Source organism: Alternaria atra (assembly GCF_907166805.1).
Source record: "Alternaria atra isolate CS162 genome assembly, contig: 28, whole genome shotgun sequence".
NCBI lineage: Eukaryota > Fungi > Ascomycota > Dothideomycetes > Pleosporales > Pleosporaceae > Alternaria > Alternaria atra.
In genome coordinates, this window is record NW_025091326.1 from 3,502,935 (window position 1) to 3,529,666 (window position 26,732).

The 26,732-nt window shown below is 51.8% G+C and overlaps 6 protein-coding genes across 6 annotated transcripts; 3 read left to right on the forward strand and 3 right to left on the reverse strand.

The window, feature by feature from the left end:
* Positions 1-772: 772 nt before the first annotated feature.
* On the forward strand, positions 773-6,161 carry ALTATR162_LOCUS8170 (uncharacterized protein; the record flags this gene model as incomplete). The annotated part of the gene is made up of 11 exons (XM_043315800.1): positions 773-888; positions 942-975; positions 1,029-1,229; positions 1,284-1,338; positions 1,385-1,618; positions 1,670-2,321; positions 4,532-4,650; positions 4,707-4,724; positions 4,988-5,494; positions 5,553-5,971; positions 6,021-6,161. 11 exons carry the CDS (start codon positions 773-775, stop codon positions 6,159-6,161), a joined length of 2,496 nt encoding a protein of 831 aa, XP_043171735.1.
* A 511-nt stretch (positions 6,162-6,672) lies between these two features.
* Positions 6,673-11,135, forward strand: ALTATR162_LOCUS8171 (uncharacterized protein; the record flags this gene model as incomplete). Its single annotated transcript, XM_043315801.1, has 3 exons — positions 6,673-6,784; positions 6,842-7,646; positions 7,697-11,135. 3 exons carry the CDS (start codon positions 6,673-6,675, stop codon positions 11,133-11,135), a joined length of 4,356 nt encoding a protein of 1,451 aa, XP_043171736.1.
* Positions 11,136-11,268: 133 nt separating this feature from the next.
* ALTATR162_LOCUS8172 (uncharacterized protein) lies at positions 11,269-12,481 on the reverse strand (the record flags this gene model as incomplete). Its single annotated transcript, XM_043315802.1, has 3 exons — positions 11,269-11,470; positions 11,542-12,019; positions 12,079-12,481. 3 exons carry the CDS (start codon positions 12,479-12,481, stop codon positions 11,269-11,271), a joined length of 1,083 nt encoding a protein of 360 aa, XP_043171737.1.
* Positions 12,482-14,123: 1,642 nt separating this feature from the next.
* Positions 14,124-14,740, reverse strand: ALTATR162_LOCUS8173 (uncharacterized protein; the record flags this gene model as incomplete). The annotated part of the gene is made up of 2 exons (XM_043315803.1): positions 14,124-14,485; positions 14,683-14,740. 2 exons carry the CDS (start codon positions 14,738-14,740, stop codon positions 14,124-14,126), a joined length of 420 nt encoding a protein of 139 aa, XP_043171738.1.
* Positions 14,741-19,716: 4,976 nt separating this feature from the next.
* On the forward strand, positions 19,717-24,432 carry ALTATR162_LOCUS8174 (uncharacterized protein; the record flags this gene model as incomplete). The annotated part of the gene is made up of 7 exons (XM_043315804.1): positions 19,717-19,831; positions 19,881-22,245; positions 22,295-22,537; positions 23,281-23,414; positions 23,473-23,615; positions 23,667-24,128; positions 24,184-24,432. 7 exons carry the CDS (start codon positions 19,717-19,719, stop codon positions 24,430-24,432), a joined length of 3,711 nt encoding a protein of 1,236 aa, XP_043171739.1.
* A 763-nt stretch (positions 24,433-25,195) lies between these two features.
* Positions 25,196-26,621, reverse strand: ALTATR162_LOCUS8175 (uncharacterized protein; the record flags this gene model as incomplete). Its single annotated transcript, XM_043315805.1, has 2 exons — positions 25,196-26,310; positions 26,360-26,621. The coding sequence occupies 2 exons, from the start codon at positions 26,619-26,621 to the stop codon at positions 25,196-25,198; spliced, it is 1,377 nt and encodes a 458-aa protein (XP_043171740.1).
* Between the last annotated feature and the right edge of the window lie 111 nt (positions 26,622-26,732).

Genomic DNA, 26,732 nt, shown 5'->3' on the forward strand with positions numbered 1-26,732 from the left:
TGCACCCGTCCTGACCACCACCACCACCACCACCACCGCCGCCGCCGTCTTCTTCACACCCGCTCTCTCTGACTCGTCTCCTGCGCCAATTGCAACGCCCGCCATGATTGCGCCGAATCCTTACTACTAGCCCTGTTCTCTCTCCCTGGGCCTGCACCGCCCTCGCCCAGAATTGCCCACTCTCACCGCAACCCAGGCCTCGTGCGACTCTGCTCAGCGCGCAGCACCGCTTGGGACGCGCCAAATGAGATCCGGCCGCTTGCTGACTATCGACAGCCGTTGTCCTGGTTGCGCCTCTACTAGGCTGCGTCCGCCGTCTTTACTGCTACAATAGCCGAGACTCTCCCTACCCCTACCACAGCATAATCACAGAATTCTGCTGATCGGTCCGGGACCCACCTACCCCAAACCTAACGTTAGGCGCCACCACTTATGGATGCATCTTAGTCGTTGACGACTCCTTCAACTTGCTCTTCTCTGCGCCCAGCGCCCTGCAACACTTTGACCCTTACGCGGATTTTCGTTAAGAGTCGATCCGCCACACTCGTCGTGCTGCACCAATCACATAGCCTGGGCCACGACGCGACCATTTCCTATTTTATCCCTGTACACTAGTTCCGCCATACTCGAGTCCTATCGATCACGCTCGATCCCAGCCCATTGCCACTAGTGCTTTAATAATTCCAAACATATCGAACCCTCTTCGGCCAGCCCATTTCGATAGTTGGTCGCTACACCACACCACCCAGCGGTCGCACCCACGCCCTCCTACATGAGCGACTTGAGAGAACGTCTCGCGCGATTGGGACTGTCCCAATACCACGAAGTGTTCACGGCCGAAGGCTTCGACACTTGGGAGACTGTGCTCGACATTACAGAATCCGACTTGTGCGCACATACCCTACTCGTACCTGCCTCGACTTGTGCTTACTGCTATGTAGAAGTTCCCTGAACGTCAAGCTTGGACATCGTCGGGTAGGTTGTTTTCCTTTCCCCTTTGGCCTTGCCAACAACTAAACTCTGTGTAGAAACTTCAACGGGCCATTGCCGAATCGCGCGGACAGTCTTCTGATCGGCCCCTACCCATCAGTCTTACACGAGCTGGAAGTACTGCCGGCTCATATCGCAGTGACGACTCAGGACCAGAGGGCAAAACCAAGCAGCCAGACTCTACCAACCCTGCGCCGGGTGGCACAGGGGCCAAGCGAAAATACCGGCGGCATCCCAAGGTAGCCCATATTCCAACTTCTACCATGTCATGCAATCTTGCTAATATGGCATAGCCCGACGAGCATGCCCCAGAACGCCCGCCATCGGCCTACGTCATCTTCTCTAACCGTGAGTTTTGTCTTTGTGCAACATGAACACAACTAATTTTTAGTAGAGGTGCGAGAGTCACTAAAGGGACAAGATCTTTCCTTCACTGAGATCGCCAAGGTGGTAGGCGAGAAATGGCAAGTGTTGCCCGCCGAGGAACGCGAAGGTTGCGAACGACAGGCCAATGGTGCGAAAGAGAAGTACTACGCGGAGTTAGCTGAGTACAAGAAGACGCCAAATTATGAGGCCTATCAAAAGTATCTCGAAGACTTCAAGGCGAAACACTCAGTGCCCACCAAAGGTCTGTTTACAACCCTCAATTTACCGCGCCGCAGCGTATTGACATGTGCAGAAGGCAAACGTTCGAAGCTAGAATCCGAGCCCAGCACTTCAGCACGAGGCAGCTACGAACAGAACGATCAAGCCACAAACCGAAGATTAAGTACTATCCAGTCAGACGCCCAGACAACAGTACAGCAGAAATCCGATCCAGCCCAGCCCGTTGGCCCTTCACGACTCCCTGCCGGTCCAGTCTATTCCTCAAACTCAACGTCACCGGCTAACCGTTCCCTTTCTGGCTTCAACTCCCCGCGCTCAGGCGAGCAATTCTCCCCTACTTCCGCGTCTCCACGTATCAATGGCTTGCAAAGAGACGGAGCCTTTGATCCATCCGCGCCCAACCCTATTCGGGACCCAAGGATTCCTTTCGATGCCAACCCATATCATCAACCTTCTGCGTACAACCTGGATCTTCACCAGAAAATCACATCTACAGCACCGCCTTCTTATCCCCATTCAACCCACTATCAAGCGCCTATCGATATGCTTTCTCGCAGGACTCCGCGAGAACCTGCGCGTCTTCCTCCTCTCAGCCACGAGGACACGACACTATCATCCGAGAGCGGTCACAGCACCCAAGGGTCTACGGGATATCCTTTCACAGTTTATTCGGCGCAGACATTACCTGTAGACCCAAGCAAGACGATGCGCATGCTTCCCAACCAGTGCCTACAATGGGTCCACTAGCCTCTCCATTGGATCGACCGATGCCACAGATGCCTTCACCCCACCTCTCACATAACCCCCATGATTATCGAACGCAGGGGTCACTCGCCGTCCTCGTGAGAGCAGGAGAGCTGGCGTCGAGAGCAGTGGATGACGACGTGATGGAGACCGAAGCTTCGCCTTGATTTTTTGAATTTATACCAACGTTACAGTAAACGATATGGTATGAGCATTACACACGGCTCGTTCCAGTGGTCAGCATGCGGCCAACAGCTGTATCGCTGCGCAACCCCAGTAAAGCCACGATTGGCATGCGTGTATCGCACATCAGCCCAGTAAGCATACGCGGAGACGCTTTACGTTTTCATATGTTCTTTGCCATTTCGAGATGATACCCAAACGCAACCAGTCGACCTTTCGATTACCGAGTGATTATACGGAGGATGATCCCTGCCTGACTGATTGAGGAGTTGGCAGCTGGATGATGGGCCCTTCTAGATGCGCAATGCCTACGCCGTTCGGACGGATGTTGCCTGCATGCGGAGGACCCGCCATGTTAGAGTAGAAGGGTTGGAAGTTTAGCTCCCATGGTATATGCCGTGAGAATACACGGAACTGCTGCATGGCGGGTATATGGGCGGTTCCAGGAGTACGCGGAGTTTGTATATAGGAAATCTAGATCTTTTCGCTTGAACAACACTGCGTGCTTGACAATTTCTCTTGTACACATGGGGGCTGGAAAGTCAGCTGCGACGATGATCTGGACCATTTCATCGACTACATCATGTAGTGTGACAGCTAGGCAGCCTTGCTTGATGAACAAGTCCGCACGCTGTATGAGGCGGTCATAATGTCTGCGCAAGGCGGGTTCAATGGCGCCCAACGGAGAGGCAGCAACTAGCTTGTCACTGCAGCAAAAGTCATACTAGGGTGGACCCTCCTTCGGTTGTTTGGCCCGAGCGACATCGAGATTGTGCGCTTGGCGTGGCGTGTTATGTGGATCTTGAGAGGTTTATCCATGTCCGTCAACATCGAAGATCTGGCATGCTGATCCGGCACCACATGACAGGGATTCAATTCGATAGAAAATAAATCACGTGCAGGTGGTTCGACACCGTGCTCGGATTCGGTATAGATCACAAGGGCCCCTGTCTATACACCACGGACAGCGGCTTATATGCCAGCGGGTCCACTCACACCCCAAAGGAACACGAGAGAGATTTTTGCACGAAACCATCATGATGAAACAGTTGATTTCCTATTGTTGCGTGATTTCTAGCATCAGCAGGCAGCTGCGACCTGATTACTCCACAGCACCTGCATGACGCATGTACCCTTGCTTTTGCCTCTTCGTAACGAAGTGCCGGTGAGAGTTAGTTGAGGCCACAGCTGAACCAGACCTCCGGTACAGAATCCTGCCATTGCCGAACGGGAACGGCGAACGAGGGCCCTGCAGGCGTTGGCTGTGAGCTCCGAGGAGCAACTGTGTTATCAGCTTGACGTCCGCGGAGCGTAAATACCTACTGACAGCAGGACAACCGCGGAGTCGGCAACCGGCTTTTCTGGATCGACATGCAAAACAGAATATCCGCTCGCATTGGTATGCTCTCTTGATCTTCCAATGGTGATGGCACACTTAAGTCAGAGGAGGGCAGATCTGTTCCCTCTGAGGATGTTTAGACTCCTGTGCCAATCCCACGCATACCTTTGAGCATTCGGCACCACCGGATAATTCCACTTGAACGTATGTTGAGTGCAGCACTAACTGCCTGTTGTTCAATGTAACTCCAATTCTGAATCATGAGCACATAAGATGGCATTGTCCACGTTGTATTCTGCCATACTTGATAGCTTGCCTGCTATCCGGGTACTGTACCAGAAACTTGCACACTGTAGGCTCGTATGTCCCAGAACGTGAGACCGAATACATACCATCGTTCCGAATTGCTTACAATAAAGTCCTCGTATTCCGTCTAGGTGGCATGCAGTTCAAAGCGAACACTTGCTGCTTCCTAGCTTGCATATCGCACAACTAGGCACGAGCCAATCAAGGCCACACATACCCTCGTCGATCCCCGTTTCAGTGTCACAACTTCATCTTCTATTGTTACGTCTTCCATCAAATCTCTGCTTGGCATCTACCAAATTGCATCTACATTACAAACAACAATTCCTGTGTACACGGCCCATATAATCTAGTCTGTTCCAGACCATCGCCCGTACATGTCCATGTGGTGTATGACCGATTAGTCACTACGTTCGCACCACACACAGTTCGTGCCAACCGCATAAGTGTTCCTTGTGCAAGCCTGTGGCTTACCTGGTCAAGTACGTAAGAAATTGCCTCGAGTGGGGTGAGCTGATACTGATCTGTGTGCTGGTAGCCGCGGCACTTATTCCCTGTACCACACGATTCTTTGCATCTCAGCGGTCTAGGCATTTGACGCACTTCTCCTGTCATTCGCCAAACGACTGCAACGGACCCGCTTCGGTCGCCTATTGTAGTCCGCTGCAGGTTTCCAAGACTTCCGCTCCGCTACAAGCATGGCAGAACCTGCCAATGCTAGGGATCCTGTGCAATCCAAGCCATTGCAACCTCAGTATAACTTGGGACAGGATGCTGATACTAATGCTAAACCAAGTAATACTAATTCCACTACTACAGCAGCGTTAAAAAGCCAATACCTCAACTTGAAGCCTTTGAAGAAACTCGATTTGCCTTATCATCCGACATACGATAATGCTGCCTCAGATCACAATGTAAGCTTCGTTCAATTCCTCGACAACCTCTTTAGCGAAGTACGGGGAATCGACTTCGATGAAGGTTTTGAGAATCGCGGGACCTGGAGCCCGGAGAGTGGACATGTGATGATGCCCCCATTGAACGCTACAGAGAGTAACGATGCAATTCCTGTTCCAGTCTCGGTTGAGAAGCGCGTCAAAGATCTGAATCAAGCCAAATGGGCAGTCAGAACTTCTACCCATAGCGACACCCATGTCAACTTTTCCGAGTTGGGTGACTTGCTGGCGAAAGACCACGGTCGCAATGAAGCTATCTATACGCCGAGCGTTTTCGACGCCGTTGAGCTGTTGAAGTGGGATCATGAAGAGCTATTGAAAGCTGTACAACAGTCAGGTCACCGTGAGGAGATTCATAACGTGGAGATGTTTAGTAGGTTCCCCATTCGGAAAGTCATATGTCTGTCTGAGCTGTTGCTAAAGTACTGTAGTATCTCAAATGTTTCATACAATGCCCAAGGTCGCTGGACTCAGCTTACTACAAGACCGCGTGTTCCATGTGTTAATCGTCACTGCAAACACCTACCGGTCGCATAGTCCCTCTGAGCTCTCTAAATCCTTTACTGTTCAGCTACCGCTTGATTATGCATCATTTGGCGATGTCAAGATTGTGCAAGAGAGGAGTCGGATGAAGACGAAAGGATCCTCACAATGCTACCATTTCCCCTCCATCGCAGGGTCTGGATCAACACCTAATGCAAATCCGAAGCAGCACCAGGGGAAGAAGCTGACAGAAGGCACCTACGTCTCGTTGGAGAGGCTCATTGGCGCTCCGAGAGGAGCAGGCATCGGTGAAGATGTTGCGCAACAGGCAAAGTCTGCCCACAGCGACCGTCATCGTTGGGATATGGTAGGCTTTACATGTCTGACACTAGTCGATGTATGCTGACGTGCTGCAGATGACTTTGAGTACGGCGGGAGGCATGACACGTAAGGCTCCGAAGGGTGTCCAGCAAAAGGAAACACTGGAAGCGATTGCGATGGACGTGGAGTATGTCCTTACGCATATCGCGGATCAGAGACGGAAGCGTACAACTTGAATAAGATTGACTGTTTCATTTACGCATGAGGCCTGTAACAAGCCCGATCCGAAGTCGAGAATATACTCGGTTTCATTTGTTAATGTATACTGATGTTTGGACACGAATGCGAGTTGTTTTGGCAAAGAGAAGGCCCAAGTCACATGGGGCAAGGCGAAGCGGGGACGAACCGCATGCAGATCACCGCGTGGCTGTGGCACCATTCCACTTTCTGCGCACCTGGACTCGAGCATTCAGCCTTGTGCCGCATGGACGAGGCACTGCTTGATGTATTTCGGTATCAACTTCTTGTACTTACTACTTGCATCAATGTCATACGATTCATCACAATTGCCTTCGTGATCTAAACCCAGCGCTTGCTGTACATGTGCATGTCACACTTCTGGAGAGCCTATTAATACACACAGGCACTTCAGTTGGAAACCCGAGCCCGCGCTCCCAGCGAACACGATCCGCTATCCATCGCTACACGTAGATATTGAGCGGGTTGTTTGAGAAGCGCGTATTCGCGATGCAGAACTACGGGCAAACACCAGGCTACCAGCGGCCAGGAAGCACGACGAGCTTCACGGGCCAGCAGACCGCTCCTCCACCAGTGCCACCACCGCCCCCCGGATATGGAGGTATGTGATGCAACATTTATTATAGATCCAGAGCGAGGCGCTGACTTGATGGCGAAGCTTCTCAGGGATATCAAGCACCTGCTCCTCAAGCCCACGGCCAATGGGCTGCGCCAACGCCGACGCATACGTCGAACCCATGGAATCAATCGCAACAACAAGGGACAAGAGGGTACAATCCGGGCACGTATGGTACTATGCCAGGTGCGCAGCATCAATCGTATCATCTCCCTCCACCACATCAGGACCAGCCTCCTCCACCTCCACCCAAACCCTATGGCTTCGCAGCGGCAGTCCAACGGCAAGAACAACAACAACAGCAGCAGCAGCAGCAGCAGCAAAGCACGCAGAATTGGTCGCAACAATCGCAACCGAATACCGGGTACGCGCCTCATGCGCAACAGGGAGGATACCCAGTACAAGGGACACCACAACAGCCATATCATAATGCAGCCCCTCCGCCGCCTTCAGCCACACCGGGAGGTTCATACTTCCCATCTTCACAAGGAGGAAGGCCCAGCTCCATCTATGGTGCAGGCCAGGTCAGCTCATACACGAATGCGCCATCAGCTGGACCACATCAACCCTCCACTGCTGTCAGCCCGAATGAGCAGCAGCCGGCATACACACAGCCACCTCTCCCAGCACCCAGTGCATACGTTCCTCCTCCGCCAGTAGCTCCTACGTGGCAGCAACCACAGTACGCACAGGGATATCATAATGCCCAGCAGCAAGCGCCGCCTCTGCCTCCTCGACATGGCCAACAGAGTGTGCAACATCCAGAGCACCACCAACCTCAATATGGACACCCCAACTCTGATCAATACCCGCCACAATCGCAGACACCTCATCAGTCACAGCAACCGTCAGGCCAATACCCGCCGCCGCCGCAGCAGCAGCAGCATCAGTATCAAGGTCATTTTGGGGTGCAATACCAGCTTCGCAACAGCCGGTCGGACAACCGATATACCCACAGGCGCAATCGCAGCAACAACTAGTACAGCAACAGTATGGACATTCAGTGTATGAACATCATGGTCAACCATCTCCATCAGATCCGCACCTGCAGAGACCGTGGCAGTCCGCATCTCCAGCACCCGAGTCTACTTATCAACATAGCGTACCACAGACCTATGAGCCTCAGCAGCAGCCCCCGCAATCAGGATACCAAGCACAAGACTCGTTCTTAGGACGGCAGTACGCTCAAATGCCGAACCAAGGGATTCAAGAACCAAAGCCATCCAATCGAATTGAAACCGCTACGCCGAACTTCTACCATCAGCCAAGCCCGCCGAGTCAACCTGTGTCTCCCATATCTAATCGTCCGAGTGTGAGTTCTGCATCTGGTTATCAACCTGTATCTGGACGCACCGACTCCGTGAGTTCCATAGCCCTGGCCAATCTCTACGCACAACGCGCAGAGAACAAGACGTCCTCACCAAAACCCCCCGCACCCAAACTACCCGTATCGCCTCCACCTCGCGATGACAAGTCAAGGTTCAGTGTTCTGGCCGCGGGTGCACCTTCTGATTGGGAACATTTAGGTGGCAGTGAGGAAATCGACGACGAAGAATTATTTGGGGTAAAGAAAGAGGAAAAGAAAAGCGACACTACCCAGCCAGAAAGCGTTGAGTTGCCTGCTCACGTCCCATCTCCTCCCTCGACACATAGTTTTCCCAGTCCTGCAGTACGTCCCGCACATGTGAGTTCAAGTGAGTGGGATGAAGGCTATACACCCACACCGCCGTCTGTGACGACAAGTCTTGCCCTACGTCAAGACTCGCAGTCGTCTGACCAAGGGTTCGTTGTAGAAGATGCCATCGTCGCACCCCTGAGAACTACGCCAAGACCCATACAGGGTGCGAAGCCTCCCTATCAACTTGCTGCATTGACGACAGGGTTTGTCTCAGCCGAGAGCGGGTATAATACATCACAACACACACCGACACAGCCCAAGCATCATTTCGAGTCACGAACTACCAATGAGTCTAACGACGCTGGATCCTTTAGCTATGACTATACTGTGGAGTTAAAAGAGAAGGATGACATTATCCACCAGCTACGCGCAGATGCAGAACGGGAAAGGGCTGAACTACACGCGAAGATTGAAGCGCTGGAGGCTGACAATCAAAAACTTTTATCTGAGTATCAAGCCAACAAAACGCATAGTGCGAGCCAGATGATCGTTTTACGTGCACAGATTGAGACTGTGAGAACCGCCGCAGACCAAGCCACTGTCAACTCCGAGGCTTTAGTAAAGGAGAAGAACATGACGATTGAAAGACTGAAAGAAGATGTGGAAGGGAAGGAACACAATATTGAAGAGCGTGACAATCTCGTCGCTGAGTTGAAGCGTCAACTTGAAGCTGAAAAGTCGAGAGAATTGCCAAAAGCCACCCCTGCCGATCTTATCTCGGATATCGACCCGTGGTATGTCGGCTCATTAGAGCGATACGTAACCATGCTTCGTAGTGAGGCAGCAGCACCGCAAGTTGAAGAGAAAATCAAGATTTTCAAGGCATTCATGAAGGTGGAGTCTAGCATGAGGACAATCAACTTTTTCGACGCCTCAACGCAAACGCTTCCAGTAGAGCCAGAGACGTCACACCAAACAGAGCAAGTTGCAACTTCAAACATATCCACCAAGAGACAGGATCTGAACATACAAGTACCGCAGGGGTCTGCATATGAGGACGATTATGAATATAGTCCTGGTGGCAGACCTATCTTGGCACGTCAAAGTACGATGCCGCCTATTGAAAACTATCAGGGCCCTCCGAAGCCACCTCCCTCGGTAGTATCAACGACAATTCTGACTCCGACAAGCTCTATTGACGACGATACAAACAAAACGCCAGTTCAATCTCTGCCTGAGGAGCCGATGCAACCTCAATACAAGGCATACGTTCCACCTGCTAGCATATCCATTGACCCTCCTCAATTGAGGCACAGACAAACGATGCCTTTCTCCAATACTCCAGGTGTGGCTTCACCATCGGGACGTAGCAACAGCAAGGGCCATGATGAGATCTTCTTTGGAGCTCATCAACCGACTGCACAGTCGCCTGCTCCTCGGCCTTCCAGTAGCGAAGCAGATATTCCCTTGCCCGCGCCATTGACTCTAACTCCACGCCGCCCAGCGTCTGCCGCTACACCGTCAAAGGGAGATCCGAACCAGGTGCTCAAGGGTCTGTTGCCGAAGCAGATCAATTCTGACTCTTCGAATCGCCGGATACAAGATCTCAGAACTAAGCTCGCGGATATTGGATCAAAATCCAGCAACACCGAAGACCTTACGAAGACATGGGAAAAGTCAACATCGCTGAACCGGCGTAAGAAGGACGACGCCCGCCGCAAGCGTCAAGAAGAGAACGAGGAGCATAACGACGACCTGTTTAACAACAATGAGATCTCGTACGCGGAGATGAATCAGCTCGAGGAAGAATTCAAGCAGAAAGAGGGCGAGCTCAAAGCACAAGAAGACAAGGACGAATACGAGAGTTACGTGGACACCGTATTCGATCCAATTTTCAATGGCCTACATGCCGAGATCAAATCCCTCATGGATCTGTACGTGGAAGCTAAGCATCTTCTGCAATCCTCTGTGAGAGGACTCAAGAGCTTCAAGGAGACGGATGATCCAAGTACGAAAGACTGCTTCGAGCTTCTAAGAGATATCCACGAGCGGATCGAGAAGAGACACGACAGTGTCGTACAGCTTGTTGCAGAGCGCGATAGACGCTACAAGAAAACCGAGACGCAACCTCTTTACGCCGCCGGCAACATCAGTCAGATGAAGGCCGTTGAGAAGCAATTCGAGAATGCGGAGAAACAAGCTATTTTCGAAGCTAAGCGTGAGAAGGCTGAACGTATTAGCGAACTTCTTCAGATTACTGAGGGAGTCGTCGTTGATGCGGTGAGCGATGAGCAAAAAGAAATCGACTACGTCATTGCAGTCATCAAGGATCTTGAGGATGGCACCGGTGACCCGGATGTTCTCATACAAGCACAATCGACACTCAGAGCCCTGAAAACTTCATCCAAGGCTCTTCTCTCCCTCTTCAATGCGCTGGAGGTTGAATCCAACAATGCCGACATCGATGCTGAGATTGCGCAGGTGAAGGCTGATGATGCAGATGCAGAACGTATACGAGAGTTGGAGGTTGAGAAGGAAGAAGCTGAGAAAGGATTGGTAGAGGAGTATGAAAGGAGAGTGAGTGTGCTTGATAGTGATGAGACTGAGATTATGGAGTTGGTGCAGAGGAAGACGGGGCAAGGTAGTGAGGACACGGCAAAGGAAGAACGACTACGTATGGCGTTGGAGGAAGCGAAGAGGCGAAATGGCCATGCTTGATAGCGTGGCTATCTATATGGATTCACGAAGCATAGTATCTCTCAAGCAAAAACTAGTTTATGGATATCTTGAGGCCGAAATTCACTTTACAAATTGACGCATTATCCCCCCGCCAAAAAATATGCCCGCATTCTCAAAGCCCACTATCCTTCCTTTCCACCGTCGGCCTTTTGTCCTCTTTCTTCTCCGTCTCCTCCTTCTCGTCTCTATCCAAATGCGTCCTCCGATCAATATCCAACCTCTTCTGGAAATACTCCCCAACACCAAACTCATCATACCGCACCCCCTCCTCTCTCAAATGTGGCACAACGCTAACCTTTGCATCTTCATTGGGGCTAAAGAAAAAGGCATGCTATACCTCTCCTCACCCCCGATATTCCTCACTCTATGCACAGTACTCTGCCACGAACCGCCCGTAACCAATTTGAGGAAATCGGCAATGTTGACAACAAAAGTGTTGGGTTGTGGGTGTACGGGGACCCAGATGCCGTTTCCGTTTAGCACTTCGAGGGCCGGGTAGGCGGTTTTGGATTGGCAGACGAGCGTGAACCAACAAAAGTCTGTGTGGGCGCCAATTCCAACGTCGCTCTGTCGCTCTTGTGGTGGGTAGTGGACGGCGCGCACGTTGGTCATGGGATGCGTTGTGATGGTGTCGAAGTAATCTTCGGGGAGGTCAAGAGCGAGGGCAAAGATGTGGAGCATTCGTTTGCTGAATTCGAACATGGCTTTGTAGTAGCGGTAGATTGCGGGGCGCCAGAAGCAGACTGAGGGGTGGGTGGGCCATTGATTGCGTGGGGTTTGTGGGGAAGGGGGTAGAGAGGAGACGAGAGAGAGTTGCTCTTCGTCGGTGAAGTCTTCGCCCATCAGGAAACCTTCTTTGAGATCTAGATATTGTTATTAGAGATATGCACGGTTCGGTGTATGGAGTCAGTGAAGACGCTACCTCCTCGTGTACTTGGGTCGAGTTTTCCTTCTAGAAACGCTTCGTAACCTCTGAACTTCTCCGTCTTTTGGTTATGAGTCTCCATCTTGATGTCTTTTGGTAGCGCAAAGTACTCCTTCAACGCTTCGAAAGTGCCTTCCAATATGTCATTATCCACTCCATGGTTCACTGCGTAGAAGAAACCAATGTCTCGACACGCGGCGCCCACCTCTCTCGCTAGTTCCTTTCTATCATCCAGGTTGTCTGAGTATATACGTTGGAAGTCGATCTTGGGTAGTTCATTGAACGTTTCTTTGGCAGCGGTGCCTTTGAGGACTGGCCTCCGACCGGGTACACCACCATCGTGGTAGTGAACCCAGGTATCCACGTAAGTTTCCGTCTCCGTCGTGGTAGTACTTGACATATTACAATGAATGATAACTGATCTGCTGTTATACTAGTAGTGAAGGACAAGTATACGCAACAGCAAGGAATTGCGAAAAACCGGAAGGTATATAGAGCCAGTAAGGCTACAACAGCGGGACGCGCCGCAACTTTAACACACAAGCCGATACTCAGCCAACCATAAGCCGAATGACATATTCGGCTAACAAAAAGAAAACGGTGTGAAAGTTGAAGGCTGCATAACGATTCTTCCAGACCAATAGTGACAGACCACGTCGTGGAGCAAGGCGTACTTGTTGCAGGCTGAACGAACCATATTGCCTATGCATATACGGTGTGGTGGAGTGGGTGTCATCATCCCCAAGATTCCAAGGCTCATGCTCTCGGAAAAGAGCGCATGCCGGGCGGGTCTATCGCCGCTCACCGGGTCACTTATCTACGTATGGACGGTGTGGAGCGGGAGTGTTCCTGGAGCTGGTATAGGACCGATGCTATGCATACAGAGGACCTCGGGAGGGTGTGTGAGAGTAAAGGTGCTCTATGCGAACTGTCTCGCGTACTGCGCTTTTTTCGATCTCTTCCATGTATGATATAATAATCCCGGAAACTCCATGATCAGTATCTTTCTCGACTATCTTTCCCAATGGTTGGATTATGTTGACCTTTCTACGTCACTTTCTTACACCCCACCAAAGCGTGCAACTCATGTGAGCCGTGAGGCATTAGCTGCAGCCACAGCATGGCGATCGGACGACTCTCCATAACGGCAGGACCCTACCAGGTGATGTATAAGCGACGGACTGCGTTGATAGCTTACCAAGCCATCGGGAACCGGAGTTGAGCGCGACTGGAATGGGTTGTTCTTGTTTCACGTTTGCAGCGACGGCTCGTATGTGCGTGTGCTGATCTCGGCAATTGGATGTCATATATTCGGGAAACGTTTCGTTTGGGCTTGCGTGGCGATAATACTGAAGAAAACTTGAGATCAAATGCGTACTACACGCGGATGGCGATGTTTTGATGTAACCGTGCGAGGATGAGGGCCCCGCTGCGGGTGGATGTCGTAAATCCCCGCGCATGACGCTTGCTTGTTGCCGAAGACCCTTTATGGACCTTCCGGTAGTAATAAGCGGCGCTGTCCTATCAAAGCATTGCACGGGTTGCGAGATGACAGAATGCCGAAAGGGCTAACGATTGTGAGAAAAGCAAACAGTAGTACGCCACTTTGGAATGTCAACGGTAAAAGTCATGTAAGAGTGATGTAATCAACTCAGGTGATGGTGCGCTGCTCTCAGACCCTTTCCAACATCCTGCGTAGCATCAACGAAAGTCCAGGCAGTAGGATGTAATGTCACGAGCCAAAGTGCCTTCTCGAAAGAATGGCATAGCAGCCATCCGCACAGAAGATTTAGCAAATCAAGCATAACGATCGACGAGGTAATCAAGCAATTGAATAACACTATGCCAGGTTAGACAATCGTCCGGATTATAAGAAGATATGCCACCAACTCCTCCCGCCCGCCAATTAAAAGCCTTGCGCTTCCTGGGATATCATGAACCGTATAAAGAAACCAAGAGACCCATCATATGTTACAGGGCAGATCGTTAAGCCAGGTGCCTTCAATGTAGCATCATATTGCCGACCATTAGCTTAATCAGGCTTATTTCTTGCCCAACTTGTTCAACAAGTCCTTGCCTTTGCCAAGCAGGCCCTTTCCGTTGTCCTCGCGCTTAGATTCCTCGCTCTTGCGCTTAGCCTCGGCGCTCTTTCGTTGCGCAGGCTGTCCGTCGCCGATGATATTGGCGGCACCTCCACGACCGTAGTGTTTGGGGCCTTGAGGCTCTGGGTGCGGTTTACTGTCGACATCTTGAGCAGCGCGCGCAAGCTCAGGGCGTTCGGGGTCGTTCTTCGCCATGTTTCCAGTGCCACCTCGGCCGGTGGTGTATGTGTTCGACTTGAGTGTTGGAGTGACAAGGTCCTCGGGCTTTGGGTAGTTGGTAGGGTCATCCTTTGCGATGTTGCCTTGGAACGTTAGTGATGGCTCAGAAGCAGAAACTGGTGAAGGATTGTAAAGCGCTTCACGAGGGTTGTCGACTGCTTGACTGCATGTTGTAGTCTTTGCGCGCCTGCGTGCGCTGCAAAGATATCCAGGCCCAGCTAATCATCACCCAAGCATTATGGACTTGCGATTCAAGATCTAAAGGAAAATAGGAACCTACCAGCACCTCCGCGCCCGTGCGAGGCAACGCGCTGGTATTCGTTCGGTCGAGTGGTCATCTTGCGCGAATTGGTGTTGATTAGAGCTTTGAGAGTACGATTGGTAGTAGGCTACTTCTGTAGAAGCGTGTGCGTCGGCGCAAACGAGGATGAAGTCGCGGCGTTTACTTGGAAGCGAATCGTCAAAGTAAGGGAGATTCAACAAAAGCCGAAGTGATGACGCGATGGCAGTCACAACCCTTCTTATATTGACCGTGCTCTTGGCTCCTCCGCGAGCAGCAAGCCAGGCGCAAGGACAAGACTTTCAAGGACTGTGCTCCGTCTTGCGCGCCAGAAGGAATCGTGTTTCCCTGAACACCATCGTGATTAAGCACCAGTAGTCTACTCGCGCCTGGGCACAACGCGCCGATGGTGCTCTTTCTGGTCGACTAGGCGGCACGTTGCTTTCTGAGCCGTGAAAATCTCCATGTTTGCGCGTGCGTGACTCTGTTTTTGGGTTTCTGTGACTAACGTCTAGTTCCTGCTGCGGGGTCCGCAAATCGAAGCACTATGGGCGGGAGAACGTCATCTTCGAGTCCAACGACGAAATCTGACAGACTGTGAGGGGATGGTCAGGCGTCGCGAAGAAAGATTTGAGAGTTGCCTTGAGGCTTGCTTGCGACGCACGCGCTCACATATATCATCCTCGCACCCACGGGGAGAACAAGCAAGCATGCAGACGCATCAACACATGTAATCTCATTATCTATGCCAAGGCTTAGGATAGGCGGCAGCGTGGGGTAAGTTACAGATACGCGAATGCGAACGCCCCATCCATCTTCTTCTTCAACGATCCCATCAACTTTAACTCATTTTCTAATACCTCAATCACATCCGCGACACGTCATATTCAATGATGTATAGTTTTGCCAAACTTTATGATCTACAATTGTTATGGCTATGCTACTGTGCCTCCCATTATCTACTATGATACATGCCTTATAGGATCAAGTCCGATAAAGCTTCAATGCAATGCTCATCCGCCCTGCCCAAAAGGCGCCTAAGCGATGACCATTGCTATGGGATTGCTCCTATTCTATCAGAACGCCTTCTAAAATCCCAGAAAACATATCGCTATCATGTCCATCATACAGTCTCTTGTTATACACAAAACGAAAAGTCCCAAGCGCCTAAGATGCAGCTGAAAGTACAGAATAATGTAGCAGGTCGTCCTCAGGGGGATAAATTGAGGTACCGAAAAGAAGATGCGGTAGTGGTAGTCGTTTGCGGCTAAAGTCGAGAGGAGCTTGTGTAGGAGCTGTGGGTGTAGGAGTCCTTTAAACCGATCCGACTCCGTTTGGAGGAGATGGTAGGATGGGGTCGCATCATTCAGCTGAGTGAAGGTTTGGAGATATGATCTGAGTCTTGTTAGTAGGTTGAGCATGGTGCAGAGTACGAAGTATTATACATACTGAAGTCGACTCCAAGGTCCTTAACCTCCGTCACGAGGTTGCGAGCCATCCTTTGGTGCCTTGAAAAGAGACATTGAGGGTGATGATCTTGCGCTTGGGTTCGGGGCTCCACCGTCGCGGGGTTGGGGCTCGGAGTAGGTGAGGTCGTTGTTCAGTTCAAGCAGTCTCATGGTGGTGGTGGTAGTGGTGGGTGTGATGGTAGCGTATGTGTTTTGGGTGGTGTGTCTTAATAGACAGATGTTGCTGGAGGTTGCGGGCTGTGGTTCGTATGTGATATGCAGGCAGATTTCAAGGTTGGATTGTGGTTTGTGATGTCTCACACCTCAGAGGCGCTTTCATTGTATAAGTATCTACATCCTGAGGCCTGTCGTAGCCTCAGATCCCGTCCAGGAACAGGCAATGACTGCCTTCTTTCAGGCTATGACGCAGAAACCGTCGAGATTAATCCGCTCCGGTGATTGAATTGACTGTCAAAAGAAGCATGACTGCGCCACTAAAAGTGAAATGGAAATGCTCATTGGGTGTATCCTGACGAACAAGGCGACAACCAGGCTGCAACTCGTTCTAGCGTCCTTCTAGAAGGCTAAAAGCCCTGTCTACCCCGAAGGTGACTCCTTTAGTCACCGCCCTTCACCAGCAGAGCCACGGTGAGGGACTCGATTTACGGGCCAGGGCAGTATTTCCAGGCAGAAAAGTGGCCATTGGGGGCCCGTAAATGGTGAACCGATGTTTGGTGCCTAGTTAGGCTGGTGAAGAGGTGAGCACATGTGCTGCACAGCCGCACCCCAAAGCCACACTGCGGACACGGCGCACTCAAGGCAAACTCCAGGCATCTTCGCGATTTGGCCGCATCGATAAGTAGCAGCCCCGGGACCTCCAAGTCGCCTTGGTCGTGTTTTCGATGACTCTTGTGCCAGTATTGTTCACCGGAGTAAAAACACAGCCCGTGGCAGCATTCTCCCAATCGGTCGACGCAGCGGTGCTGCGCCTCGCAGTCGCATCTTGACGATGGTGCATCTTGGACCGGCTAACAGGGTAGCTGGGGGCCAGGGGAACGACTGCCGGGTTGCGCGACAAAAGCGACGCTGTTGCACTGTAACATGCTGAGTTGCTTTTTTTTCTCGATCGTGGTGATGAATGCGAAATCGGTTTTCGAAACAAAACGCATGGCGTGCCCGAGATGCTGGAGATTGGTGGTGGTGATGGTTGATTGGTTGAGAAGGCGCAGCCTTTCTTTCATTTGTCGGAGGAGAGTAGCGGCTTGCCTGTTGTGGCAGTCAGCAACGGAACTTCACAACCATACTTTTGGGAATGACTTACGACCACCATCACCGGGCTGACCCTCACCAGAGACTTTGGGTCTGGAGATGGCGAACAACATATTGCTGGATTTGGATGTCGATGTGGATGTGATAGTGTTGATTGTGTTATGGGACGGTGTTCGGATCGGTGCAGGTGTGCTTAAGAGTGGGTAGAAGTGAGACTATGTGTGAGACTTTAAGATTCACAAACGCGGCTTTGTATGGTAGCGGTGCAACAGAAGTGTCGGTACTTGTGACAGTGGACCGATAGCTGGGACATATATATTTAACTTCTGAAGTCATGGTCCTCCAGTAACTCATGATACTGACGTCTACCTTGGCCGTGTCCTCCATGATCCACGGGGCAACGGACGGGCCAGAAGGGCACCCAGTCCCAGTACGTGGCCCTTCGGTACGTATAGCAAGCACAGCCAACTGGAAGTGAAGCAATTGCACATTGCTTCTCTGGGATGACTCTTGGACGGCGTCTGAAAGGGGATGGAACAGGACAGAGCTGTCAAGCCCACAATTCAGCGTGAAACAGCCAATCGTGCATCCGCCTCGCCGACCCAGTGTCTCAAAGAGTCGTCGACAAGCCTGGCATCCGTGCCTGATAACATAAGCTGTCGCGCGTGTGTGAGGAAGGTCCTGGGGGACTAGAAGCTGCGGAAGCCGAACCCATTCGCTGCTTCACTCTCCACATCCCTGCGCATCGAGGCCCGGAACCCAGCACCACCCTTTCACAACCTTTCATAAGCGGTTTCTAGACGCCTTCTTTGTGCTTCGCCGAACACCCGTTATGCCGTCATAGGGACAGCGCGTCACCGCGTCTCAGACCATGGGCGGTCCACCAGAGCCACATGCGCTGGCCACACAAAATCACGAGGCTTCTCGGATGCGGCTCCCAGACACGCTGTCACGTTCAATCGAGCCACGCCGCCAGTGCGCGCTAGGTCTGGATCCGTCGGCCCGCATTCGGAGACGCAGGTACAGGCCTGGAGTGTGCTCACACTGACGTCTCAAGAGCCTTCGTCAGCCAGAGAGACAGCCAGCCAGGGTCTCTCCGTTTCATCCCTTTTGCCGATGACAGGCTGCACAAGTGGTTGTGGACGAGACCGGGAACTTTACGCGTCGTCGCGTCGCCAGTGGTCGCGCCCTCTCAATGTGCCCGGCTGCGCCCCAGCGCCCTTCACCAATCATCAGCACATAATACTCAACCACTCGGTCATTGTAACAATATGTCTGGGAAAGCCCTACAGGTCGCCCTGCAGTGCCCCTGACAGGAGGACCTCTTTTGCCTACTGAAGGACCTCTGAGCCTCTGCTTGCAACCAACACAAACAGAGCCTCCGAGGTCCTCCCAGATTGCCACTCAGCTTCGGCTGCACAGCCAGAGCACACAAAGTCTGAGTCGAGCATGAAAGACGGTGGTAGTCCTCTAAGCCCAGGGGCTATAACCTTTCGGGTACCACGCGCGCCTCATCCTACAATAGCAACAAGATCCGCGACGATCTCAACTACGAAAAGTCTTGGCTGGGGGAGACTTTGGGCCAGTTTGAGTAATGCCAGACCATGAGGCAAGCAGCTTGGCTGTAACTCATGATTTGCGTTGTGCTTGTACTACGTAGTATATGCATGTGTTGAACATCAAAGAGCCTAGACTCTGTTCTCAGAGACACTCATCTCGCGAACAGGGCAACTTATCCTCTCTGCGCACGGCTACGATGCATACTAGGTACACAGTTCAGGTTGACACCGCGACTGATTGCATATGTGTGGGCATTGGGTTTCGCCTTATGGAAAGTCTCATCTCGACGGCTTTATGTGTACAAGCCCATCTCGGTAGAATTATGCGTCCTTATGTTTTACTATAGCGGACGCTGCAGCCGCACGTAATGACCTGCTTACCTTCTACGTGTTGTTTTGCGCTCCGCTTCGAGATCGCGTGCACGCTCGACATCATGCTTTGGACCATGAAGTGTAACAACCTCTCTCACCCAGGTTCTTACAATATGCCGAGTTGAAAACTTGCCCAGTGAATGAATTCAATCTCGACTTTTTTTGTTTTGCGTCGTGTTGTCGTAGACAGATTCTAGCTGCCGGGCGATCAATCGTTGCGCCATGTTGGATCTACGGGACCCTGCCGCCAAACGCCAGCGGTCATTGCTCCACGCTTCGAACAGCCCTCGCCCCGCAGCAACCACGCGGAGCATCACTGAACTCCAATAATGGGAAACACGCTCACTCAAACTTAACGAACACAGTCTCTACCTCAGTACAAAATAATGGCGACCAAATCCAACTTCAAGCGGGCTGTGCCCCAGACACAGCAGTCCGTCCTCGCGTCGCTAAGAACGACGCAGTTGGTGAATGATGATTCCAAAGCTGTGTTACCTGCCGGTATGAACTCAGTTGTATTCGAAATCATGTATCTGACTACAAGCCACAGAGCTCATCAATGCGATCCTCGATTACCTACCCATTGCCGACATGTTCAGCTTCGCACGCACCTCGAGACGTATGCGGGAGATGGTATACGATGACACGAGGTGGATACAAAGACTTAGAACCATGGGCTGCTGGAACGAAGCGGAAGCAAAGCGTAGATTTGACGAATCAAGGCGGAAAAAGTTAGAGGCACAGAGAGCGGAGGAGGCCCGTAGATCTGGTGTTGCACTCAATGGCAGCACCAACGGGATGCCCCCAGGGGACGACATACCTGGAAAGACCAGCATGACGCTTTTTGATGCCACAATAGAGGAGGATATGCTGCGGAAGTCACAGGAACACAGAAATAGACCACGGTCTACTACGTTGGACAAGGGCTTCAATGATATGACCCTATCATCATCTGGAACGCTGGCCCCAAGCTCGTACACCGTGGATCCGCAGGCGGCTGTAAAGGTTCTGTCGAATGTGCGTTCTATTAGAGGCATGGCACGACAAGAGTATGGGAAGGTCTATGGAGCGCTGGCCCCATTCTATTACGACTTGGAGAGATCAAGAAGTCACACAGATCCCATACTATTTCGGACCTACCGTGATCCCGAGCAACAGGCACAAATGCTGGCGCAGCTCAAGATATTTGCAAAGAGCGATTATGCGCAAGGTTGGGGCCAGCGGGAGGAGAAGCTGGATACAATGACTGGCATCTTTGAGAACGCTGTACTCAGAGAGTTCGAGCAAGGCTACGCGGAAAAAGACTTTGATGGTCGTATGAAGAGATTTGCTACAGTCTTGGTGGCCCTGAACGGAGGCGCGGCATGTTTAGACTCTTTTATTCACAACCACCCTTTGATGTTGGAAAAAGAGAAGCTCGGTGACCCTGCAGATTGCCTGCGCAACGAAGTCTTGACATTGGAACCATCCCACGAGTTTTTCAGAGGATTGGCGAGTGCACTCAACGAAGAAGCAGGCATCATCGACCGCGTCTTCCCACCCACTGTTGACGTGCTACAAACCTTCTTCGAGCGCGTTGCGGACGATGTCATTGCCGAATACCTCACAACTCTGTTTGACGAGGCTCACGATATAAGCATTGAAGCGTACCTCAAAGCGGTTGCAGGTGTCTACGAGCAAGCGCTTCAACTCGCAGTCTCCTTGCATCCTACCAAGGCATCCAAGCCCGATTTTAGAGAAGAGGCGATGCGCATCGTGTCTCGTTGCTTCGAGCAACACATCGACCTTTATCTACAGGAGGAACTAGATTACTTTAAGCGAAAGTCGGCAGCAGAGGTCGATCTTTGGGAGAAGCGACTAATGGAAGAAGAGCAAAGCACCGAAACTCTATACATGGCGAACGTCAACAGGAAAGCTGTTAAACAAGACTTTCTGTCATCGTTCAAGAAGGTGGTTATGATGCCCGTCAGCGTACTCCCCACTATCGGCGGGTCTAGTACTAGTAAGCCAACCGAAAGTGCACCTGGAATGAATGGCAGTGCTACATTGGAGCCTTCTTCAAGGATTGGTACTCCAGGCCCTGGCGATCGATCGCCTACACCACGAATCGAAGCCCCGACGACCGAGCTTGCCGCTAAAGCAGCCATCATGAACTCTCGTTTGGAAGGTATCAGGTCGCTGTTTAGCATCGAGGTGGCGCTGAACCTCACACACATGGCCAAGTCTGGGTTGGAACGGGCTGCGCGATTCGTTAGACTTGGTGGACAGTCTGGTGAAGAGGCAAAAGAGCAATCCGAACAAATCTTCATCAATTTGGTTCAAATTCTCGGCAATCGTCACATGAAGTTGGGATTCGACAAGGCTGTCAGTCATTTGGCTGATTATAAGCCAAGAGAAGTTGCCGATCATAGCAAAGAGGGTGTCGCACCGCTGGTTGCCTTCTTGGAGCTTGTCAACGTTGGCGACTTGATACAGCAAATGGTCGAGGTATTCTACCTCCAGGAGCTTGTAGCCGCCAACCTCACAGACCGCGACGATTTCCTCAGTCTTGCAGCCAAGGAAAAAAAGCGCTTCGAAGCCATGTTGGATGAACGGGTCGCTGCCGGTCTCAACAAAGGTATCGATGTGCTGATGGACGAAGTAGAGTATTTGTGCGGCACTACCCAGCATCCATCTGATTTCAACCCTCCTGTAGGGCCCAACGGCCAAGTGCAGATGTCCGACATTGGACCCAGCCAGACAGCTACAAAGATTGTGGAAGTTGTTTCGTCACATACAAACATGCTCATCGGTAGCACAGACAAGAACGTCCTAGATGTCTTCAACCAAGAAGTGGGTGTGCGCTTGTTCACTGCTCTCTGCAAGCACTTGAAACGCCAGAGAATCAGTGTGGACGGTGCCATCAAACTCATCAGGTATGGCATATATTCCATAAGGCATACGAGCAGTAACTGACTCCAACAGTGACATGAATGCTTACAACGCCTACATTGTCTCGCTGCGCAACAAGCCTCTTATGCAGTACTTCGCCGCACTCCGCGAACTCTCCCAGATATATCTCATCGACGCAAAGGAAGCGAAGGAGATTGCTACGATTATTGCAGACACGGATCGCTATCATGGAATATTCCGGGCAGAGGAAGTATACGAGTTTGCTGAAAGGAGAGCGGATTGGTATCAAATCAAGGGTGCTGTGGAGAAGCAGATGTACGGGGTGGGGTGTTTGGTCATGTGAACTTGTTTAGGATCGTCCAGTGACGTCGACTGGCATGATTGGAAAACGAGGCTTGTTCGGCCCCGACTAGTGGCATACATAGATTACCGCTTTCGACGAATGCGCAGTCCGCTGACGGTGCAGTAAATGCGATGCATAAACCAAAAAGCATTTCTTTGACAACTGTACGTTGCTTATGCGACCTGGAGGAGACGAACAAGACCGTCTGGGTTGGCTTTCTTTGTCGGATTGAACTACTTAGATGGTCGTGGTTCCCCAGCCTCCACGGTCGGCGCCGTACCTGGAGCTAGACCGCGCCCGTGCATTCAACTTCACACCTCATCGCGCATACTGCAACGATCGATGAACCTTAGTGCCTATTCTCTTGCCCTGTTCATCTCCGCGACAGCACCCAAGTTACCCTGCAATCATCTTCTACATTTGAGTCTCTTCCGACTGCAGTTTAGTGTCGCTTTCTATTGACTGGACCCCACTACGTCGGAACTACCGCTTTGAGGCGCCCGACCTAACTCGGCTGCACATTCGCTGGCTGTCTCTCACCTTTTGGAGTTTACAACGCGACAACGATTGCTGATCGCTAAGTGAGAGACCGGCGACACGCCCGCCGTACGCGACACTCGATACAAATCTTCTAGGCCTATACCACACCTCCCATTTCCGGTTCCAAGACGCTGGTACCAGCCGCGGTTGTTTGCACGACATAGCCATCACGAAGGTCGGAGCTGTACCTGAGCTCCACAATACTTGGTGGACTTGGGACTGGTCCTTACAGCGATCACCACTCAAGCTTGCGACCACTAATTCTAGGAGCTCTTGCTGTGAAGGAAGGAAACATCGCAGCCATGACAGGTAAGTACCCACTCGAAGCCTGCTACGCGTATCTTTATATTCTAACGTGTCGCATCAGAGCCCCTCCCCGCCGAAGTGGAAGCTTCCTACTCGGTCATCATCGACGAGATCCTACGCGCCAGCGACATCAATACCATCTCTGCAAAGCGCATACGGAAGGGTCTACAAGAAAGAGTCGAGGATGACCTTTCCAAGCAGAAGGTTTGAAGCTCGACATGGCATACCATGGCATAAACTGAGACGAACAAACAGGAGCAAATCACTACGCTCATTATGCAGCGGTTCGACAAGTTCAACAACGAGCAGAATGGCGGATCCGAAGTTTCTGAACCCATACCTACAGTTGAAAACGGCGCAAAGACTTCGAATGATGATACCTCGGACGTCTCCCACAACAAGCGATCGCCGCCCGGTGACGAGTCAGCGCTGTCTGAGGTCGAAGATGTTGCACCTCCTAAGAAGAAGGTCAAGAAGACCAAAGTCAAGGACGAGGACGATGATGCGGCTTTCGCGGCGAGGTTACAGGCCGAGGAGAACGCGCGCATGGGCAGGGCGACACGTGGTGGGAACACAAAGCGGAAAGCACCCGCGCCGAAGAAGCCCAAGACTAAGAAGAAGAGCTCAACCCGGATCAAGGATGAAGATGACAGCGACATTGCGTCAGGTAGTGGAGGAGAAAGAAGAGCCCAAGTCGGAAAGGAGGTTTCCATGTCAGTTAATTCCCCTCAATCTACACCGCTACCCGAGTCAAAGCTAACTGCTCTTTCAGAAACCGATGGCTCTTTCTCCAGCCCTCTCCGAGCTCCTTGGCGAAACCCAGTTGTCGCGTCCACAGACGGTTAAGAAGATATGGGAGTACGTTAAAGAGCGTGACCTGCAAGACCCTGCAGACAAGCGTCAAATCCGCTGCGACGATGCTATGCGCGCAGTCTTCAAACAGGACCGCGTTCACATGTTCACCATGAACAAGATCCTTAACCAGAATCTCTATGCTGTGGATGAGGTCATCTCTACATAGTGTTAATACGGAAACGTACTGCAGTCCACCAGGCCTTCACTACACGCTACCTCGCGCGCCATAACCGCAGCGAAGAAGAAAGTAAATCTAATCCACACAACCACATACTGCATCCACAAACTCAGTCCACTCTCACGACTATATCACGAGCATTCGTACACGCGGCGATTCTCGACGACCAGGTTCACTACGTCACATTTTCGTCTCTTTTGATTTTAGCAGCATGGCGCATCGACGGTGTTTCTTCATGGGGATTTTCCAGAAGCGCGCATCCTAGTCCCGTTTGTATGGACATGGGAGCTTGTCCTTCCATTATCTTTTTTCTTCCACAGTTTCTCGTCACATAAAATCTGGATGCATGGGGAATGGAGTGGAGAGAAGAACACGTGCATGGATAAAGGCATGGCAAACGGTTGGTGAGACTAGCGGGGTTGGTGCTTCCTTGGTCGTCGTTTGCTATACTCTAACCAAATGCTATTGTTAAACAAACAGTCAGTTCACCATGATGATGTGGTACTAGACGTGACTTGAGAAGTAAATAATATGCAGTAGTGACAGTGAGGCGTCTAGTGTTACAAAAGTACAGTTATACTATGTGTTACGCACGTTAATGCATCGTGCTAGCCATGCAGACACAGATAATCATTCACGAATAAAAACAAGAGGTATCCAATACCGGTACTCCAAGACCCATTTACAATACATCCGCAAACATGACTCAAGAGCTCATGCCGAATCCTTCAGCTCATCCAGCGTTTAAGATCTAGAGACCTTCAGGGAGCTGAAGCTGGAAGTTCTCATGATCTTCCTCGAGAGGATCTGCACCATGTAGCTGGTTGTTGAAGCTATTCATCCATGCATCATCGTCCTCGTCGTCTGAGCGGGAGAGAAGTAATAGTTCCATCTCACGCTCGAGGTCCTCAGCTGTGCGGCGGGGCTGCTCTTCCTCTGAAGGTGCGACGAGTGTAGCGTCGGTGGCGGTGGAGCTGCAACGAGACATGGGACCGCGAGACCGTATAGTACCAGTGTTGGTACTCGCACTGCGGATGTGAGTGGAGGAGGCGGGCCGAGAAGCAGCGGAGAAAGGAGCAGGCTTGGTGACGTTGGAGAGAGGCTTGCGAGCAGCTGGAGCAGCGCGTCCGGCGCGGCCTTGAGCGTAGCCGATGGTGCTTTTCGAAGCTGCTGCAGCAGACGCTTGACGAGATGCTGAGAGCTCCGTGGGTGTCTTTGCTCCCTTCCTGCTTGCGACTAGTCCAGTGGGCACGCGCGACTTTACAGCTGCAGCGGGAGCGGCGTAGCTAGGCTTGGATGGTGGAGAGAGAGCGGCAGCTGCAGACCTGGCTCGCATAGTCGATGGCCCAGTCATCCTCGTCCTAAGTGCAACGGGTGCCTTGGGTGCCTCCTTCTTCGCTTCCTTGATACCGTAGTATTCCTTAGTCTCAGCATCATTCCTAGCCATCTGTGCGGCAAGGACCTTCTCCATGTGCTCGTCGCGCTTTTTGCGACCCTGCTGTATCTCCTCCTCAAACTTGCGCTGCTCACGGGTCCTTCCGTCGTCCTCGATTGGGTTGTGGTAGGCTTGCCAGATGCCGCGGACCATATCCTGATTACTGAGTTTGGGAATGGTCCAGTTCTTGGGGAGGTATTCGTCCATGTCATCTTCGAGCGGGATCTCCTTGGGTGGCATGTACTCAATCTCAGGCACGTCATCTTCATCCTCTTGGGCGACTTCGGGTTGGTGGATCTTCACTTTGGGTCGGCGCATGCGAGGGCTCAGTTTCTGCGTCTTTCCAACGGAGGAAAGAGGCGCTGGAGTTGCAAAGGCCCTAGACTTGGCATTGGTCGTCTTCATACCCAGCGGCGCGCGAGTTCGCGGACCTTAACACGTCAGTTGTCGTCTTGGGCAGTCTGTCGTCGCTATGCTTACCGGCTGGTGTAACAAAGGCATTCGCGTCTATCTTTCCGCCCTTGTTGGTGGTGAAGAGATCATTTCCCTTGCCTTTGGCGTTTCCAGCTCTGCCCACGGCATTCTCGTCGTTGAGGGGGATCTTGAAAGGCGTCTTCGGGGCTTTGTTTCCGGGTGTTTTGGCGTTGAAGCTCTTGAGGCCGGCATTGAGCGACTTTCCCGCAGCGCCGGCGTGCAGATGGCGGACGGCGTTCTCCTGATCGTTTGCTGCGAGAGTAGCCATTATGGGCGTTACATTGAGCGAGTCGTGTGCGGTGTGGTTTATTCCTATCTCGTAATGGCGACGATGGTATGCGATGCTCGCCTATGTTTACCAATGGTTGCTAGGGCGGCA